At 38.6% G+C, this 20,032-nt stretch overlaps 1 protein-coding gene across 1 annotated transcript in view; it reads left to right on the forward strand.

The window, feature by feature from the left end:
• TGFBR1 (transforming growth factor beta receptor 1) overlaps positions 1-19,635 on the forward strand; it is a 36,683-nt gene extending 17,048 nt beyond the window's left edge. Inside the window, exons 5-9 of the mRNA XM_080340370.1 lie at positions 6,135-6,302; positions 7,015-7,171; positions 13,438-13,562; positions 14,231-14,361; positions 16,678-19,635. Of these exons, the coding sequence (XP_080196496.1) occupies positions 6,135-6,302; positions 7,015-7,171; positions 13,438-13,562; positions 14,231-14,361; positions 16,678-16,803 (707 nt within the window). The 3' untranslated portion in view covers positions 16,804-19,635. The remainder of the gene's footprint in view (positions 1-6,134; positions 6,303-7,014; positions 7,172-13,437; positions 13,563-14,230; positions 14,362-16,677) is intronic.
• The last annotated feature ends 397 nt before the right edge of the window (positions 19,636-20,032 follow it).

Below are 20,032 nucleotides of genomic sequence, written 5' to 3' on the forward strand. Positions count from 1 at the left end.
GTTTTGGGTGAGGTTTTTTTTGTTTTGGTCTTTCTAACCTAGACACTTAATTGTAAAGTGTTATCAGGTGCTACTCATCTGTACTATTCTACTAGTAGAAGAGCAGTGGCAGTAGCCTTTATTTACAATACTAAAGGTTTCCCTGGATTAGATGTCTGTAACCCTAATTATCTGTAGTCATGTTACAAGTAATATGAAGCTTTTTACTGCACACTTTCAGATAACTTTGTGTTTGTGCCTCTCCATTCCTTCCTCTTAATTGAAAACTGTGCTTTTGTAGGTGAAAGTGTTGTTCAGACTGACTACCCTACATGATAAGTAGATCCGCAAGAATGATGTTAGGCCATGTGCTGTGGAGCAATGAGCATAGTTCCTTCCTATTGAGAAAAGTAACATTTGAGCCATTTATTCTTTTTGAAGTTCTGGTTTTAGCCTGAGAAAAAGAAATTTGACTGGAAGGTCTTGCTAATCTACACAGCTCAAGTGCTTTTTATCAATTTAATCAGATTACTATTTCAATGTTAGAGTCAGACTGTATCAGTAACAAAATATCAGTCCTCTTCCAGCCACAGACAAAAGTGTTTTCTCCCACGTCTCTCTGAGACGTCATTTCTAAGAGTTTTCTAGTCATAGATCCCTTATGTATCTAACCTTTTCACTTCTTGTTCCCCTTTTTTTTCCAGTTATGTTATCTACATGACAAAAAAGGGCTAATGTATCCCACTCCTTTCTTTGAAACACTTTACTACATGATACTAGTTCTGCAACTCCTTTTAAACATACAATTTGAAATCTAAGTCTGCAGTTCAAAACTCTGGTACCAAGCAATATTGTCACATCTTAATGAAGCATGTGTCAGTTCCACATTTTTGTTTTGCAAGTACCAGTGTGGAAAAAGCATTTTTCACTGAAGTGGATTCAGTCAATTCCGTTTTAATTAAAACTTAGCTATGTATTTGATAAAGCAGTTGTTACAAATTCATTTCTTCAAGAAGCAGCTTGTCTAAGATGGATGTCTCTTGGACATCACTAATGTTTTTGTTGTTTGTTTGTTTTTTCAAACTGTAGTCTTCTAACAAGGAATCTGAAAGTTTATTTACTCAGAATTTTAGGTTGTTACAAGGACAAAAGAAAAACCTTTTAGTGATTTTGATGGTCTAAAATACTTTTAGGTTTCTTGCAAACAGATGTAATAACCATAATTATCTCTTAAATAGGTTTCCAAGAACATACGTACATTTTTTCTAGTGTTTGAAATTGCTTGGGTTTTGTGATGATATATTAGTAAATTGGGTTACCTTCTCATGGAAGGCTGTAATTACTACTGGGTGTAATTACTTTTTCTTACCTGATAATGCAAATCCTGTGATTGAAGGCTTCATGGCCGATGCTGTTTACTGTGCAGCCTGAAATACTCAGGGTCAGGTTAATTACTTAGTAATAATTAACTAATGTCAACAGTATAGGACTTACATTAATCATAACATGTGTTCTCCTTAGATCACTAAACAAATGTGTAGCTTGTCAAATATAGCCAGGTAAAGAAAATGTAGTAGGTGCTATCTAATAACTTGACATTGTACTTAGTGCTGTGTTTCAGCTTGTCCCTAATTAATATTCATATAAGCTTGGATGTAACACTGTCTTCTTAAAATCTGGTTATGGGGCCAGAAGTAGGACACACAATAGGAAAGAATCATGGCTCTTTTCAGAATGGATAGTTACCCCAGGTTTATATTTTCTTATTTGAAAGGAAGGTAAAAACAGACTGAATATTAAGACTTGTAGGTAGTAAATAAGATAAAACTGAGGTAGTCTGTAATCAGCAGCATATTCTGTTCATAGGTGGGCACCTGGAGTTAAGAGGGGAAAATCTTTTATGCAAAGACACTATAATCTTGATTCAAAGTAATGATAATTCTTAGGGAACTTTGACATTTTTTAAAGTTCTCTTTATACACAATAGGTCTGGTAGACTACTTAAAATGTATTACTGATTTTCCTACTTATTGGTGTCTAGTTTAGACAACTGCTGAGCTACCCCATTCATAAGAAACATAAGAAGAAATCAAATACAGGATCAAGCAAGGACTGTGTATAGTGTTAATGCCCAGAAGAGGATTATTTCAGGCAATGTATAGTCGTAACTGGTGAAGCAGTAGAATAAAACCACATGGAGAGAATATTCTGAACTGATTAAGTTAACTTATTTTGAACTTCTACAGCACTTTGGAGCTCCTTGACTGTATGTATTTGAGAGGCCTGTGAACACATACCTGTTTCTAATAGTTCTGTAAAACTGGTTCAGTGAAGCTAACACAGATGGAATGACTTTTCAGAGACCATAATTCTCTTTGGAAAAAATCACATATGCTGAGTTCTGCAGATTCAGACATGGATGTGTGAAATAACAAAAGAAGCAGCAGTCCTGACTAAAAATTAATTGAAGATATTTTTTAAAAATCTTTCCGTTTGGAAGTCTCTTCTGTGAGTGTATTATAAGAAGCTTCCCACTTCAGGAGCAACTTTCTAACAGTCTTTTCCAAGTGTGCTGGGTTGGCTTAGATAGGGTTAATTTCTACAAGTAGCTGGGGGGATGGCACAGCCAGGACATCTGACCCAAAACTAGCCAAAGGGGTATTCATAGAATCATAGAATGTCCTGAGTTGGAAGGGGACCCACAATGATCTAGTCCATCTCCTGTCCTTGCATATGACAACCCTAAAATTCACACGATGTGTTTGAGGGCATTGTCCAGTCTCTTCTTGAATACTGTCAGGCTTGGGGCCATGACCAACTCCTTTGGGAGCCTGCTCTAGTGCTTCACCACCCTCTGGGTGAAGAACCTTTTCCTAATGTCCAACCTAAACCTCCCTAGCACCTTTTCTTGCCATTCCCTCAGGTTCTGTCATTGGTTGCCACAGAGAAGAGTTTGGTGCTTGCCTCTCTTCCTCCTCTTGTGAGGAAGCCATAGCCACTATGATGTCTCCCCTTAGTCTCCCCTTCTGCAGGCTGAACAAACTAAGTGACTTTAGCTGTTCCTCATACAGCTTCCCCTCCAAACCCTTCACCAAATTCACAGTCCTCTTCTGGACACTCTCCAGTAGCTTTATATCCTTTTTATCCTGTAGTGTCCAGAACTGCACACAGTGCTCCAGGTGAGGCTGCACCAGTGCAGAGCAGAGCGGGACAGTCATCCCCCTCACCTCACTGGCAATGCTGTTCTTGGTGCCCCTAGGACATGTTTGACCCTTTTGGCTGTCAGGGCACACTGGCTTGTGTTCAACTTCCTGTCAACCAGAACCCCCAGATCCTTCTCTGTGGAGCTGCTTTCCATCTTCTCATGCCCTGCTCTGTATGTGCAGACAGGGTTGCCCTGTTCGAGGTGCAAAATCTGGCACTTGCCCTTGTTAAACTTCATGTGGTTGGTGATTGCCCCATTCTCTAATTTGACCAGATCCCTCTACAGGGCCTCTCTGCCCTTGAGAGTGTCAACAGCTCCTCCCAATTTAGTGTCATTGGCAAGCTTCATTAGTATTCCATCAGGTCCTTCACTGAAGAGCACTGCCCCTGCAGAACCCTGCTAGTGACTGGTTGTCAGCCTGACATAACCCCATTTTTTGTAACCCTTTGAACCTGGTCAAGTCAGCCAGCTGCGTACCCACTGCATGGTGTGTTTATCGAGCAATATGCTGGACATCTTGTCCAGGAGAATACTGCGAGAGACAACATCAAAGGCTTTACCGAAATCCAAAAAGATCACATTGACTGGCTTCCCTGAGTCAACTAGGTAGGTAACCTTATCATAGAAAGAAATTGTGTTCAGCAAGACTTTCCCCTCATGAACCTGTGCTGGCTGGGACTGATGACTGTTGTTCTCCAGGTGTTTTTCAATAGCTTCCATAATAATCATCTTCATAATTTTGTCAGTATTTAAGGTCATGCTCAGTTACAAAAGGGGGGCTGGCCATGTGGGCAGTCTCTTTTTCCTGCTGCCAGGCAACAGAGCAGTCCAGGATGTTCTTGGTTCTCTCTGGACTGCATAGTTTAGTGCTATTGTGTTTTAGGTGTGAGCTTTTGTCTGGAACAGAGGAGGGAAGGTTTTGTCACAGGCTGTGGTTCGGAATTCACAATTGGCTGCTTCAGAAAAGTTGAACGGCAATGATGGGATTATCACTTGGAGAGAGATTGTGCTGTGTATCCATCACTCTGTATGTTCTTTTATTATTGTTGTTCTTGTTTATTTGTAGCAGGTTTTGGTTTTTTTTGGTGCTGTGGTTGGGAGGTTTTTTTTGTGGGGGTTTTTTTTTGTTTGGTTTGGTTTTTGGTTTCTTTGTTTGTTTGTCTAGGTTTTGTTTGTTTGTTTTTGTTTGGTTGTGTTTTGTTTTTTTTTTTTACTGTTCTGTCAAACTATTCTTATCCCAACCCATGAGTTTTGCCTTTTGTTTCCTGATTCTCTTCCCCATCCCACTGGTGGCGGGGAAGAGGTGAGCAAGTGTGACTTTTAGTTGTGAGCCGGGGCTGAACTATGACAATAGGTTAGAGTACTTGACTGCTTTGTTTTGCCTGATTAAGTTAACCACTTAGTTGAGGCAATACTGTGAATGTAGCAAGGTAGAATTTTCTTTCTATTATCAGAGCTTTTTCAATGTAGATTAGACTTTTATTTCCCTATTCTGAAGTATTTGGTGGGTTTTTAATAATCGTTATTATTAATGGCATCACTGGCCTCCCTAGAAACCTCCAAGTAGAAGTGATGCTTGAAGGTTTTCCCACCACATGCTTATTTAAAGATAAGCAAAAGTACTTACATAAAGGTAGTTTCTGTCAAACTGTAGAATCGGGCATTTTGTGTCTGACTGTTCTGGGCCAAGTGTGTTCTTAGAAGGGAGGGGAAGGAACTGTAAGAACATCCTATTTGGAAGTTAAAAATTTTTCAGTATGTTTATGATACGAACTAACTTCTGAGTTTACTTCTCTCCTTTCTATTTTTCATATTTAATTCTTGAGTATGCATTTTTATAATCCTTAGGGACTGCCACCTAATGAGATACATTTTTGTCCTGTGCTGAGTAATCTCATTACTTCTTAGGGAATAGTGGCTGTATAATTCAGGATAGAAGTTCAACTGAAATATTTTATGGGATAACTGGTCTTCTAAACAGATGAAAGATGCTTCTACAGAAGTAGATGGCTATAAAAACAGATTTGCCACATGAGAGTTACTTCTATAACAAAACAAAATTGGAAAACTTTTTTAGTGGCAGGATTGTTCTCTTCTGGGTATATTTCTTCTACTTAGATCAAAAAAACCTTTTGCCCGTGTGGCTTAAACTTCAAGGTATTTTCTGTCCACTGATTTAATAATGTGAACAATTAGTACTTATCTATCATTTGTATGCCTTGGAATACCTGCAAATATATTATGGCCTCTCTTTTTCTTAATAGTTCAGTGAAAAATCATTCAACAAACTGGATTTCCCATAATCTGTGTTCCTCATTCTCTTATGTCTTCTGAAAACCTCAGTTTTGTTGAGCAACTCAGAGGTCCCCAGAGGTGGGATTCAATTTTGCTTTTGAAGTTATGTGTCCAGTTGCTGCTTGCGAGCTTGTATCCAGGGGGAAAAAAATCTACCAGCTGCTGGTAACTGTGGAAACTGTCTCCCAGGCTGAGGCTAGATAGGTTATGGGAAGACTGAAAGAGTTACAGGGCAAGCTTGAAAGCCATTTTTTTAACAGATAGCCTGGACAATATTGTACTAGACCAGAACGACAGGATTAGTTTTACATTGTACATTCAGCATTTTTCCCCTCAAGCAGAAAAGTTAGTGGAAGGCAGAGCCTGGCTAATACCCTGAGCAGTTCACCTTGGAATCATAGGGATATCAGCTTCCTATGGTTTGTCTTTTAGTTTAAATAAGAGTGCTCACTAACCTGTTCAGAAAATCTTGCATGGTAGTCCTAGCCCTTACAGAGGTGCTTAAATGTTACAGGAATAGAAGATGCAAAAGTCTGATTTGCAGAGGTTACTTGGAAAACATAATTTGTACTTCATAAGCATTGTATAAAAGTGGCATATGGCTTTCTTGTCTTCTGTGGGTGTATGTGTGATATTCATTACTGTTATTTTGCAGACAATGGTACATGGACTCAGCTGTGGTTGGTGTCAGACTATCATGAGCATGGATCACTCTTTGATTACCTGAACAGATACACTGTAACAGTGGAAGGAATGATAAAATTAGCTTTGTCCACTGCTAGTGGTCTTGCTCATCTTCATATGGAAATTGTTGGCACGCAAGGTAATCTTACAACTACTCATCCTCTCACATGGATAATACTGGATTTTTCTGAATGACACACATTTAGCTCTTTCTGCTATAATTCTCTTGTTAATTAAAACATTCAGCCTTTTCAGGGTGTAGTCACTTTGCACACAGCTGCTTATTTAAGTGATGAGAAGGCAGCTGAACTCAGCACAGATACCCAAGTTAATCCCTTGTAGAGTTTAGTGAATTGAAAAATGTCCGTTTGGGACCTGTGATAATTTCTGAATTAATAGAATGTCTTAATTAGAAAAAACTTTTTGTTTTTTAATCTTCCTTTTTATGGCATATCCAGGTCTTGCGTTTTAACAGTCCTTCCTACAAAACACCTATTAAAAGCAACGAGGTAACGATACCTGTAGTATCTTTTAACTTTCAGACATCACTATGGGTCTGTTTCCAGAGATATTAGAAACATTTTGGGGGCAAGTAGTATGTGTGTGCAATAAATATTTGCAGGAAGAAGGAAAGGAGCAGTAGAGTGGAGTAATACAGTAGACATTTAAGTCCCTTTTCTGGACAGCCAGACTCCTGAAACAATGAATGGTTTCAGGAGTTAACCTTGATGTATGTAAAGCAGAACTGGAAGAAATTCTGTAACTTAAGAGAAAATCTGTACCAGGCTTAGAATAATAGCAATTCTCTTTTTTACAAATGATATTTCTATTTTTTTTTTTTTCTCTTACAGGCAAACCAGCAATTGCCCACAGAGATTTGAAATCCAAAAATATATTGGTAAAAAAGAATGGAACATGCTGCATTGCAGACCTAGGATTGGCAGTTAGGCACGATTCAGCTACAGACACAATTGATATTGCCCCAAACCACAGAGTGGGCACAAAAAGGTAAAATTGTGTGATGTGTCAGGTGACTTTTATAATAAAATACTTTGTCTTTTCTTGTCCCATATAGAAGATTTTTCTGGGTACAAACACAAGCAGCAGGAACACGTAAATAATGGTGGGTAGAGTTTGTAGGCACTTCATTGCTAGCTGATAATATAGTTAGACAGTAGGTGCTTAAAAGCATGTTGAATCTTGGCATCTTTTACTAGCATATGTAAAATAACAAAAGCTTGCAAAATATCGTAGGGCACAAATATATATGAAAACAATCAGGAGACTTCATGAATGACAGTTTTAGAGACTTCACCGCTGTATCTTTATTCTTTCTACATTGTGTTGCATGGAAATGTTCCTTGCAGCCAATCTGGATCGTAAGATGGGATATTGACAGGGAAGGAAAATGCTGGGTTTTTTCAGTGTGAAGCCTGTGTGGTAGAGCATACAAGGTTCAGAGTCTTGAACGCGGGCTTTCATGGGATCATGTTTTTGAGAGAAATAAGAAAACTTAAAACAGCAGTCATCTTTGTTATCTAATGCATAATTAGAATTATCAGTGGATGAGTCACTGTACTCCCTTTCTTTTAAAGGCCTGCTTCTGAATTTGGAAATATGGATTTTCTTGTCCTCGAAAGAACTCAGAGCTGTTTATCTAAATCAACACAAGTGGAATTAAACTTATTGGCTGTAATTTATAATTACTGGACCTTCAGACAATAATAACTGGAAGCTGTTCTGAAGAGAAGATTAATTTCTGTTAGTAACCTGTGCAGCTATATAGAACACAGCAGCAATAACAGTGAACCACAGCAACAGTGTGGGCAACTTATCATTCTTTTGATGCCTATAGGTCCAGTGGTATGTGAAATTGAATTTTCTGTGTCTGTCACAGAGAAATGTGTGGAAACCCAGAGGTTCAAGGCTGATTAACTCCAGCGTGTGTTGCCCGACACTACTAGTGCATCAGTACCAAATTTTCTCCAACCCATGCATAAGAAAATGGTTTTTAGTGTATCTCTTTAGTTATGTAGTGCAGGGGAGACAGAGCGTGATTTGGTTTATACAATGAACTAGGATGCCCACTTAGTAGCTGTGGCTTTGTGGATGAAAAAAAGCTTTAGGGCTCAGTGAACAAAAGCTGTTAGTTAGAACGTGTGCTGGAAATTTATTTTACTGACAGTTGTATCACTGCTTTGTTCTAAATCACTGCTGTACTAATCCTTTGCCATCTTCAAAAATACCACACAAATGGTCAAATGAGATTTATTTTCTGAGCTACTATTACATTACAAAGTATTGGGCATTATTCCTTCTCAAAGTCTCCAGTAATCATTGGTAGTAAAACAGCAGACTACTTTGGAATTTGCCATTGCAAACCTAGCTGTGTGCAAGGTACATAGCACGTGTGACTTAGTATTTTCTGCTATACCTACATGCAAAGAAAAATGATGTGCAAATCAGTTATTTCATTTACTCTGGTCTTTTGGGAACGCATCCTTTCAGCTGTATCTGTAGATCCCACTTACAAGATCTCTTCTTGCATAGGTGCTACTAAATAGCTTGTTCATCTGCTTTCACAAGAGTAAAGCTGTATCAGCTTGGCTTGTTTGCTGCCGTGGCCAACAGCAGGACTAATTCTGTTGCCCACTTTAAAGACATGAATCACTTCTACTTCTCTGAAAACTGTGTCATTCTCAAAAGTCTTGGTCCCCTCTTGCTTCCTCTTGTGCATCCTTAAGTAACTCTGCACCTCTAGTTAATTTTTCATAATAAAGTTCAAGTCTTATCTGTTCAATGACAATTCTAACTCCAATTGATTGCCACTGCTGATACCTCTGCTGCACATGGAAGCTCTCTGTGCAGGTTCAGGGAGATCTGCCTAAGTTTATATTTTTCTAGGAACTGTCTGTTGTAGAAATATATGGTCTAGGGAGCAAGCAAGACTCGCTCTTGGGCGAGTGATCTAGATTCTGAGTCAGACTGATGATCGCTCTCTCTGCCTGAATGAATCTTTATTTCTTTCCTGTTCAGAGGTTTAGTTTTACCAGAGGGTGTGAACTTGTGGGTTTTTTTGTGGTTTTTTTTTTTTTTTTTTTTGTACTGGGGGAGTATACTTTCACAGTTCAGCCTGCAGCATAAAGCAGGGAATGTGTGCTTAAAACTGAGAAGGAAAGAATCCCTCTCTCACTTCCTGAGGCAGTTTTTTTGGAGGGGAAAAAAACCCACAAAAACAAACAAACAAAACAACAACCACAAAACACAACACCAAAACCCAACTAATTCTACTTTTTTGTTTTGTATTTTGGATTTTTTTGAGATATTTTTGGCCCAACTGTTACTTTTTATAGCTGAAATAGACTGTGTTTAAAAGAAGTTTGGCTGCAAATCCCATGGTAACATGGGTGCTTTTCTGCAGTTGACCTAAACCCAATATGAGAAGAATTCTGTGCTTGTAGAAAATAAGCTTGGTGAAAGGAGATGTTGCACTCAACATGTTGTATATGGGTCCTGTTTTAAGTACTTGATGTTGTACAATAAATTTACCCAACTAATACAGAGGTTTTTTGACTAAAAAGGCTGGAGGTAAGAGGTCAGTGGGCAAAAGTTTAGCAAGGCCATGCTCAACAACATAATTTTTATACTTCTTTGTAGACTTATCCTCTCATTCTTGGAGGATACTGATCTGCAGACCTTGTTTAGAATGTCAAAATCTATGTAGAGTAGTAGTTCTCTCCAGAACCTAAAATACTGCTTCTGACAAGCAATGCATTTCCAGTGTAGAAGCTGAGGAGATGCATGTTTCTCTGCCTTTTGTCTGATAGCCATGAAACGGCTCATCTGCTAACCGCATTAGATGACCTACTTGCCTTTCACCTCTCTTGTTCCAGCAATAATCTCTCAAACTTTTTGAGCAGTCAGTCACCATTCTGAGTTATGGAAGCCAAAGACAATCTAAGTGCATTGATGGAGTACCATGGTAAGAGGTCAATTTACCAATAAATTCAATAGAAGTAACATTGGGAGCGGGGGGTATGTTCTTTTGAGGATATGAATTCAGCTTCATTGCTACGTTCAGACCTTTTATGGTCTTTCCTGTTAAGATGTTTTACAGAAACTGAGACAATCTCCTTTGCCTGTAAAAGTGATTCTGGCTGACAGTCTGTCAACATGGTTGGAATTTTTGGTTTGTTGTTTTTCCAGCTTCAGCACTCTTCTCATCTCCATGTGATCTTAAGACAGAGCAAATATTCTTTCTTCTAGACTCAAAGCTGATCACTGCTATACTGTCAAGTGCATGCAGTAGCATAAGATTATCCAATAATGCAAAATTCTTGGGAAGCATTAAAATATCCACCACAGTCTTGCAGTCTTGATTAAAAATGTTTTTATACAGTTGGCCCAGAATAATTTGAGCCTTGTCCATATCAGAGATTGTGGCATATGTAAACTTAAGATTCCGCTTCCATTCAATAAATACTGTCAAAGTAAACCTTATTCTTGAGAGAGTTGTCCTGTGCTTGTGATGTGTCATGACTTGTTGGGAATTTATATGCCTATACAGTGCTTAGGAGAAGTCTGTCAGCAACCCTTGTTGAAGTTCTGGACTGTTTGCATTTTTGCTCTTTTGTTGATAGCCCTTGTTTCCTTGTTTGCATGTAATTTCCATAAGACACAGTACTGCTGAGAGAATTCTGAGAGGTCTTATCATTCTGAAATTTAAGTAGCATGTGTTATATTCTGCCTACCATCTCTGGAACTAAGGAAGGAAAAATCCTAGTATTATGTTAATTAAATGAAATTCTGCATAGGTTTCAGTGGTTGTTCAGAGGTTGAGCTATTGCCTGAGGCTGTATTCCACTCCAGTAATCTGTACATGTTGCTTTTTTAACAGTTAACTACTCTCCAAAGCCCTCATGTGATTGTTTGCCTGCTTCATTAATATGTCAGCTTGAGATTGACGAGGCAGTAATGTGGAGAAAGACACTGAACTCTGCTAAACATTACATATTGGGTTTAGCTGCTAGAGCCATACCACATTGAGAGAGCAATACTACAACTGATGTTGACTGATACAGCAAATAACATTCATTCTTTCCACCAACCAGTGGGAAGGATGCTGCTGTCAGTAACTCCCACAAGGTGGTTCACACTGACATTTTGCTTGATGCTCCCATATTAGACCTAGTCACTAGATAAGGTACTGATCATTTGGATGCCATGACCAGTTTTCAGTCCCTGTTTCCGAGTTGAAAGTCTGTCACAGATTTTTCTATTGCAGGTAATGTCAAACTTGTGAGCACAGTTGGTAATGTGTAACTCAAATTGGGTTTCCTACTAAAAAACAAAGCTTCACACAGTGGGGGACTTACAGACCATATGATGAAGAATCAGTTATTGCAGTAGTGGGGAGTCTTAATTCCCAAGGAACCCTTAACTGTGCTGCTTTTGTTTTTTAACCAGTCCTTTATCTCTTTCCCCTCTTTAGTCTTGCTAGGGGGTGTTACAAGTGGCTGCTATATCTTGTCACGCTCAAGAAGCTGCTTCTTGCTGCCTGGCCTCTGGAGCCCAGCCTGATATGTTCAAGAGCTGTGGCTCTGTCCATCCCAGGCCCTTGAATGTAGCTGCTGCTTTCTTTCTTGAATTTCTGCTGGTAGTGAGGCTGGATATACACAGACAAATACAATACTGACAGGGCTGATTACGCAGATTGCTGTATACCACATGTTACCGTCAACACCCACATGGAAACACAATCAGAACTTGTATAAAATATAAGTATAGACAGCCAAGTCTCCTTCCTTCTCATCAGCTGATTAGAATTGAACACCACCCCTGCCTTCTGTAGTCTCACCAGCCTGTGTGTGTTTGAATCCCTCAACTTTCACTACAATACTCTGTGTCTAATGCTGCCTCCTGTGCTCCACAGCTCCCCTACTCACCAGCTGGGCGAGGTTAACCTGCAGTAGCAAACAGATGTGTTTACTCATATGCATACCTACATGCATGAATTCCCTCAAATACCAGTGCAGGTCAGACATCTCTGTCTGGGCCACCTATTTGCTAAACCAGCTTGAAGTTTGATAGTGAATTATACCAATGCATGCCTGCCAGGTTTGGGGGAAATATAAACCTTCCAGCTCACCCCAGGAGCTGGTATCCAGGCATGTAGACCTTATGATGTGTAATTCTCAGTCCAGTTGCTGGTGCTGAGAGGCCCTTACTCTGCTTTTCTCATTGCAGTTCTCTGTAGTGGGTACCTGTAACCATGTGACTCTGAAGCCTATGACCTCTGGTGCCACTTCAGTGGCTGAAGCAGACACCATCATTTGCTCCAGTTACTGGCACCAGGCTGCCTTCACCCAATGTCTGACTGCACTTGCTGGACCAGAATTCATTCATGCTCATGCCCCCACAGTGGCTCCAGATACGTGGTCTTAAGACACGTGGACACATACTCCTAGTATCCACAGTTCCCTTTCTAGCTGCGGATGCTAAGACTATCCCGTTGCTGGCAGCCCAGGCCCAAGGGCGACTGTGTTCCTTGTCTGACTCCAGTTGCTAGCCCTGAATTTACTCATGCCTGCCCCCAGTTGCTGGCATGTAGTCCTTACCATACATGGGGACATGGGGTTGAAAGTGAGATTGCATAGAAAAATAGTTATTAATTAATAAGAAGATGGGATACACTGTGGTAAGCAGGTGCAGGGCTTGGTCAGACAAGCAAAGTAACTGGCTACTGTTTGTGCAACTGGCCCCTTTAATATCCTTTTCTATTTATTGCTCTACTTTTGTTCCTCCCAGTTACCATTTTGCTCAATGTTCCTTGACAAGGATTGTATAATGCCACAGGCCTCCCTTGAATACCCTTGTGTTTCTTGTTTCCCACTTACTAGCAATTACAGCGTCCAGACTGGCCATCTCTTAAGTTGTACCTGGAGTTTCTTAACAGCCCATCAGTTAACAACCAGAGGCTTTTCGTCTTTGTCATTGTCTCTGTTACCCTGTGTCTATCAGGTTTATGGCTCTGTTTGTTTATTGTTTCGTCTTTTACTTATTCGCCCTATACCTTTGCTTGTTCCTCTCAGTTTACTTATTATTCTCATTGCACTGGATGGTCTTTGATTGGATAACCTTAATGAAGCAGATTTTCCTTTGCTTTCTTTTTCACACAAATATTTAAATATGGTGATCAGTAGCACTGAACTTTCTCTGTAGTAAATATTTATGAAATAAAATGTTTTCTTCCTTTTTTTTTTCATTGCAAATAGGTACATGGCACCTGAAGTTCTAGATGATTCCATAAATATGAAACATTTTGAGTCATTCAAACGAGCAGACATCTATGCAATGGGATTAGTGTTTTGGGAAATAGCTCGGCGATGTTCAATCGGTGGTATGTGGTAATCTTCACAAAATTGAATGTACTAAAGGAACTACAAGTAACTTACAGAACCTGAATTTGTTTGAGTAAAGTTTGCTTTAAGAATGGTGTGAGGTAGCAGCCAGTATGTCTCAGAGATACTGTTAGTCCTGTAAATGATGACTAGTTTATTTGACCTATTCGTAAATTAATGAACCATACGTGTTGAAGAAAATAAGAAATATCCTTGTCTGTATTAATTTTTTTCGAAACCTTTACATAGAGGGGAGGACAGAGTAAAGTTAAATGTCCTTGACAGCAAGGGGCAAACACCACAACTAAGGACCAGCTAGAATGTGTTCAGATAACATCTATACCTTATTTGAAATAAAACATGCTTTTATAAATCATATACTTCCAAGAAGTGTGTCTTTAGTATAATATATGAAAGATTTGACATAGCTCCTATCTCTTTCAAATATATAAATTTCAAAATTAAAAATTCTTCAAGGGTAATGTAAACACTCCTGTGATATGGTCAAGGATTTTTAAAATTTATTTATTTGTTAGTCATTGTAACGTAATTCTTAAAAATGAAAACTAAAAAAGAGAATGGTAAGGTACTGATAAGGAACACAGGAAAAAGTGAAAGATACATAATTTTATATTAGCTAAATAAAGCTATTTTCAACCTATTGCAGGAATCCATGAAGATTACCAGTTGCCATACTATGACCTCGTTCCTTCAGATCCTTCTGTTGAAGAAATGAGGAAAGTTGTGTGTGAGCAGAAGTTAAGGCCCAACATTCCAAACAGATGGCAGAGCTGTGAGGTATTAACTAACCTTGTTAAAGCTGCTTTAATAGACACTAGAGCTTTTATTGATTTCAGTGGCTTAAAAATTGTGCTTGTGGTTGAAGGGAGAAGAGTTACTTCTAGGAGAACTTAACTTCATTCTGATCATTGTGGCTTGATTGGATGTTATTGATTCTTGATTATACATTAATATTTAATGTAATTTCATAAAAATAATAGCTAAACCTGTGTGGAAGATTCTAGTATCTCTTTCTGTGAAGCATGGGTCACACTAATATAAATGAAAGCTAGTCTGAATTATATTATATAGGAAGTATCATTGCAAAGAAATGGTGCAAGTGGTGTTTTACTGCCTCTGACTGGGATTGACTTAACTTTCTTCATAGTAGCCTGTATGGTGCTGTGTTTTGGATTCTGAGCAAAATGGTTGGATAGCACACTCATGTTTTAGCTATTGCTGAACAATGCTTACAGAGCTTCAAGGCTTACTTCATTTCTCACTCTGCTTCTGCTGCTGAGTAGGCTGTGAGTAGACAAGAGGCTGAGAGGGAACACAACTGGGACAGCTGACCCAAATTGATCAGAGAGATATTTCATATTATGCAACATTATGCTCAGCAATAAAACTGTGGGAGGGGGTAGTTTTCCAGGGGTTGCTGTTGCTCAGGAACTGGCTGGACATCAGTTGGCTGATGGTCAGCAATTGGCTTTGTATCACTTGTTTTTCTTTGTTTTGGCTTGATTCCTGTCCCTCCTCCCCCTTTGCCTATTAAGCTGTCTTTATCTAAGCCCATAAGTTTTCTTAATTTTGCCCTCTTGATTCTCTCTGCCGTGCCACTATAGGGGAGTAAGTGGCTGTGTGGGGCTTAGCTGCCTAATGGGGTTAACCCACAACAGGGGTAGTAAAGATAAATAAGCTCATCAGGTCTGTGCCACTTGTTTTGTAACTAGGATGGCTGCCTCTTTCAAGAAGTGGACTTGCTAGTTTCGGCTCAGTACTCTGCCAGCACAGCAGTACTGCTTGTTGGGGCACAAATGGTATCTTGATCTGTGCCGCCTCATGTGAATGCTCACTTGGAACTAACTCACTTGGGAATCTTTGCCCTATCATTGTTTGGTAAATGAATTTCCTACAGATTAGCCAAAATAGCAAATCCCTTTAGGAGGTTCTGTCTAAAACTGTAGTGGCCTTAGTACTTTGTGTGTCTCAGGAATTGCACTGTATGCAGTTAGCGAAAGGTGTACACAGTTACTAGGGAGCTGAGACTCTAGCAAGTTAAAGACTTAGAACTGAAGTGTGCATGTAGCAACCACTCCTGATCATGTGTCTGCAACCTGATTCTGGGGTGAGTTCACTATGCTGGTAGTCACAGCACAGGCAGTAGTATACAGAGTAGCAAACTCTTGCCTTTCCAGCCAACTTTGTTCAGATTGCTTGCTCTAGGAACCCAACTAGGGCTATAACCAGTGCTTTCTGATTGAGAGCTTCAGGAAATAGCTGCGATATGCTATAGTAGGAGTCAGAGATTGATGAGATATGATGTACTTCAGATGGAAGAGGGAACTGGGTTGTGCCATGTGTGACATGCCTGAGATAAGAGGTTGGGCAAGAGAATGCAGGTAGGAGAGAAAAGTGATGACACACCAACAGACTGTAATTTTTGAAATGCTGTCATTCCAATCCTGCAAACTTATTTAGCAGCTCAATGTAATACAGCTTTGAGTGTAAAATCTTGGAATGTAGAGCTATTACTTTATTTCATCTTCAGTTTTTATGTTGTTTGCATTGTTGCTTGTGTAGTAGCATTTACAGATGTCAAAGAATGACTTTTTAAAGATAAAACTACTCCAAAAATTATCAGAGTCATTACAGAGCTTCAAGCTGAGGAAGATGGCTGATAAACCTCTGAATTGCTATACATTGAACTAACCCCTTAAAAAACAGTTTATGACTGAAAGAAGTAATTGAGTGCATTCCCAGCTACACAGTGCTTCTGTGCTAATACAGAATACCTCCTGTTTTATTACTGCTTTTCAACTGAAGGTACAATAAAGAAGAGTGTATTTTTGCCTAATGCAAAATTTCAGAAAACAGTTACAGACAGGCTACTAATTTTTCATTAAAGTATTTTTGTGGGGGCTGAAATTGTACTGAAAAGTACTAGTTCTGCTCTACAGTATTTTGAAGAATTTTGGTTTTTTTTGTAAATAAAGAATGAGGTTTTTTTATACAGCATACTTCAGAAATTCATGAAGAGGCTAAAGCAGAACATAGGTTACGTGAGCTACATTAGAACTGCAGTATATGTAATTACTTGTCCTTCCTTTGCAGGTGTTACGAGTAATGGCAAAAATTATGCGAGAATGCTGGTATGCCAACGGAGCTGCAAGACTGACAGCCTTGCGCATTAAGAAAACATTATCGCAACTCAGTCAGCAGGAGGGGATAAAGATGTAATCCTGGGTTTGCTACTGAAGAATACTGTAAAAATCCGTATCTGCACCAGAGTGGAGTGTTAAGAAGGTTTATTGTTCTACCTCATCGGGGGAACAGAAGGATATTGCTGCCTTTTAGTACTTCATAGGAACGTCACTTATTAGGATTTTTGTGGACGTGCTAAACAGTTGTGTTGGGTCCTTTCTGTGCACTATGAACCTCTTTCCCAGGTTACTTACAAAACATTGTGTAGTCTAGCTTTATTTTTACTAACCCATAATTTTTTATTTGGAAAGTTGATAGCTGGTCCTAACTTCTAGTTAACTGTGCTAAACATAGGAGGTCACTTTTAAAATGGAACTAGTTGCCTATATTGTTCTAGAGTGTGTTGATGGCTCTTGAAGCAGCTTTATTCCTGGCTGGTACATTGACCATTCTGAATCACTGTCACAGTTCTTTGATTCAGACTGTGAATGTACTGTTGGAGTATGCTTTGCTAGCTATTAAGGTAGTATATCTTTTGGATTCTTACCTTGATTTACAAATTGGCCTCATTCAGTTGTGGGAACATAATTTATGCAACTATACTTCATACATGATTACTGGCGCTTTTTCCACTTTTTCAGAACATTGCATTGCCTTCAGAGTAGATTGTATTATACCAGTAAGTGCCACTTTTGAGTCTTTTAATGCAAAACAGTAGGAGTATACAAAGCCTATGGTACTTTTGGTTTCAAAAATACAAGGTAAAAATCAACTGCTCCTTTGCCTAGCTAAGATTTAGTTCGCGTTCTTTTCAGCAAGTGAGTGTGTAATTAATGGAATACCTTTAATTTTACCAAAATCTGACTCTTTAAGCCACTGTAGGAGTTTTAAATTGTGTAAGCTAGTTAATTCACTGTCATATTTTGTATTTGTCAAGTAATGAGTCATAATTTTTTTTTTACTGAAATGGTACTTCTGTAATGCTTGAAGTACCTACACTTCAGAAAAGTAGCAAGAGGAGTAAGATGTTCTTAAGGGAGATTTTGCTCCATTAAATCAAACATGGAAAGGATATTTTCTGTGCAGTTCTGCAGAGTCTTAAGGCTCAAAGAACACTATTTGCAATTAAACAGGATTAAGTGTGCCTGTAATTAGGGAGAAGTTATTAGGGCTTTTGTACTAGAAAGTTCAAAGCTGCTTATAAATTAATGTGTATATTTTGTGTGTGCCTCATACATAAAATGGTGATCTACAGAAAGTGGTGAGCTGCAGGTCTTCGGATACAAATACCAGAGGATTCCAGCAATCCTCTTCATGGTTACAAGAACAATGCTTGTGTTGTCTTAAGAACACAGAAGAATGCGCAGGGCTTTAGTCAAAATTTGACTGAGATTTCAAGGGCATCACAAGTTTTTTTGCAGACTTGTTTAGAAGTTGAATTTCTTCCTGCCCAAATGTACAATTTCTAATTTTTTGCTTTGTGATAGAAGCTTTCAAAAAGAAAGTCCTTAATACAGTGTGTGACATTAGGAACATTGTTTTGGGACAACTTTATTATTCATATTGGAATGTGGAACAGTAAAATTCTGGATAGAGCTATGTGTATACTCTGTTCTGACAACACAACTTCAAGCTTTGTTCTTCTTTTCCATTATATAAAACTGAACACCTTTTACAAAGGCTGTGTCTGTATATATTATGTAACTTTAAATGTTACCTGTGTAAGATCATATCTTATATATATGGACACAGGTACACATAGGTATTTTTTAAATTAAGATTGTAATATCACCAGATCTGCTTTTGGAAATCCAGGGGGACCAAAATATTTTAGCATTCAGAATATTAATTTTGTATCATTTCAAGTATATACCAAAACAGTTTCTGATACTGATGCAAAGGTTTATTGTAAATATTACAAACATTATGCATTCACTTATGTTTTGTGGATTTAATCAATTTGACAGTAGCATTGAAGCCTCAGTTGGGTTTACAGACTTCTGACCACGTGGATATGGACATGGAGAATAAAGAGCATTGGAAATGGTCTGATGCTGAAAAGCTCAAAACATCTTGGTTTTGGAATGCTGGAATTCGTCAGGGACCTTTCAACCTTAAAAGCTGGAATTCTGGGATGCTTCTAATGCTGACTTTCCCAGTATGACACCCTGTCACCCTCCAGTGGTTCCACTTCTAATCCTGAGAAAGACTTTTGTATATAGGGTAAAGACATTGGGATTGACTCTATGGGGACATGAAGTTGTCAAGTGAAATAAGAGGCTATATTTTTTTTTTTTCCAGTGATGGTTCTGAGTCTGTTTGCTATGAAATTCACCTTTTAGTTAGTTCCTTGTTTATATTGTGCCATTGAAGTCAGGGCAAGGTGTTAATCATTTTGTATTTAAAAAAAATTTTCACCATATCAGTTGCTTTAAATTCAGATTACCTCTTAAAAGACCAAGGTACATTTACCTCGTGTATATAATGTTTAATATTTTCCAGAACATTCTCCAGGTTTGCAGTTACAAGTTTCTAGAAATATGTGTATTACTCAGTCTACAAGTTCAGCGGTACTATGTGTATTATCTGGTGCCCCCAAACACTTTAATTTTCTGTATTTTATTGTATTAGCAAGTTTGCTGCTTTGTCACTGTAGCACCTGCCCTTACATAGCTGTGTGGATACTGCCTTGTAAATTTTACTTTTTGGATGATTTGAGGATCCTGTACAGATGAACGTCACTTTTCTAAACCTTACAAAATTGTGCATTGCCCTTACATTTCTGAAAATATATATTGTATTTGTAGAGTATACATTTCAATGGATTGTAAATAGGACAGTAGAAGAGTGGATGCTTATGTTAAGTGCTAACACTACAGTAGAGAAATGAAAGCAGTGAAAATAAATAACTTTTTTCAAAATGTGTGAGTTGTCTTTCAGAGGAAGAAATTTGGAGGTAGGTGTGGGTTTGGGCATTGTGTTCTTACCTGCAAAAACGAGGGTTTAGTGTGAGTTCCTTTCCTCAGAAGGAATTTCTGCTGGTATAAAAATGATAAAGGGATTTGCTAACACTGATACAATCCATCTCATGTACGCAATACAAATCTGATCTTCCATGTGTCCTACAATAATGTTTGAAAAAGTACCTTGCCGCTGTCTCTGATCTCTCAGACAAAATAACTAAGGACAACATGTTCCTTCCCCCTGCTTACATTTACATAGAAGTAACATCTATTGAGTATTTCAGATTACTTAAACGGCTGAC

Source organism: Nesoenas mayeri, assembly GCF_963082525.1.
Source record: "Nesoenas mayeri genome assembly, chromosome: 2".
Classification (NCBI taxonomy): domain Eukaryota; kingdom Metazoa; phylum Chordata; class Aves; order Columbiformes; family Columbidae; genus Nesoenas; species Nesoenas mayeri.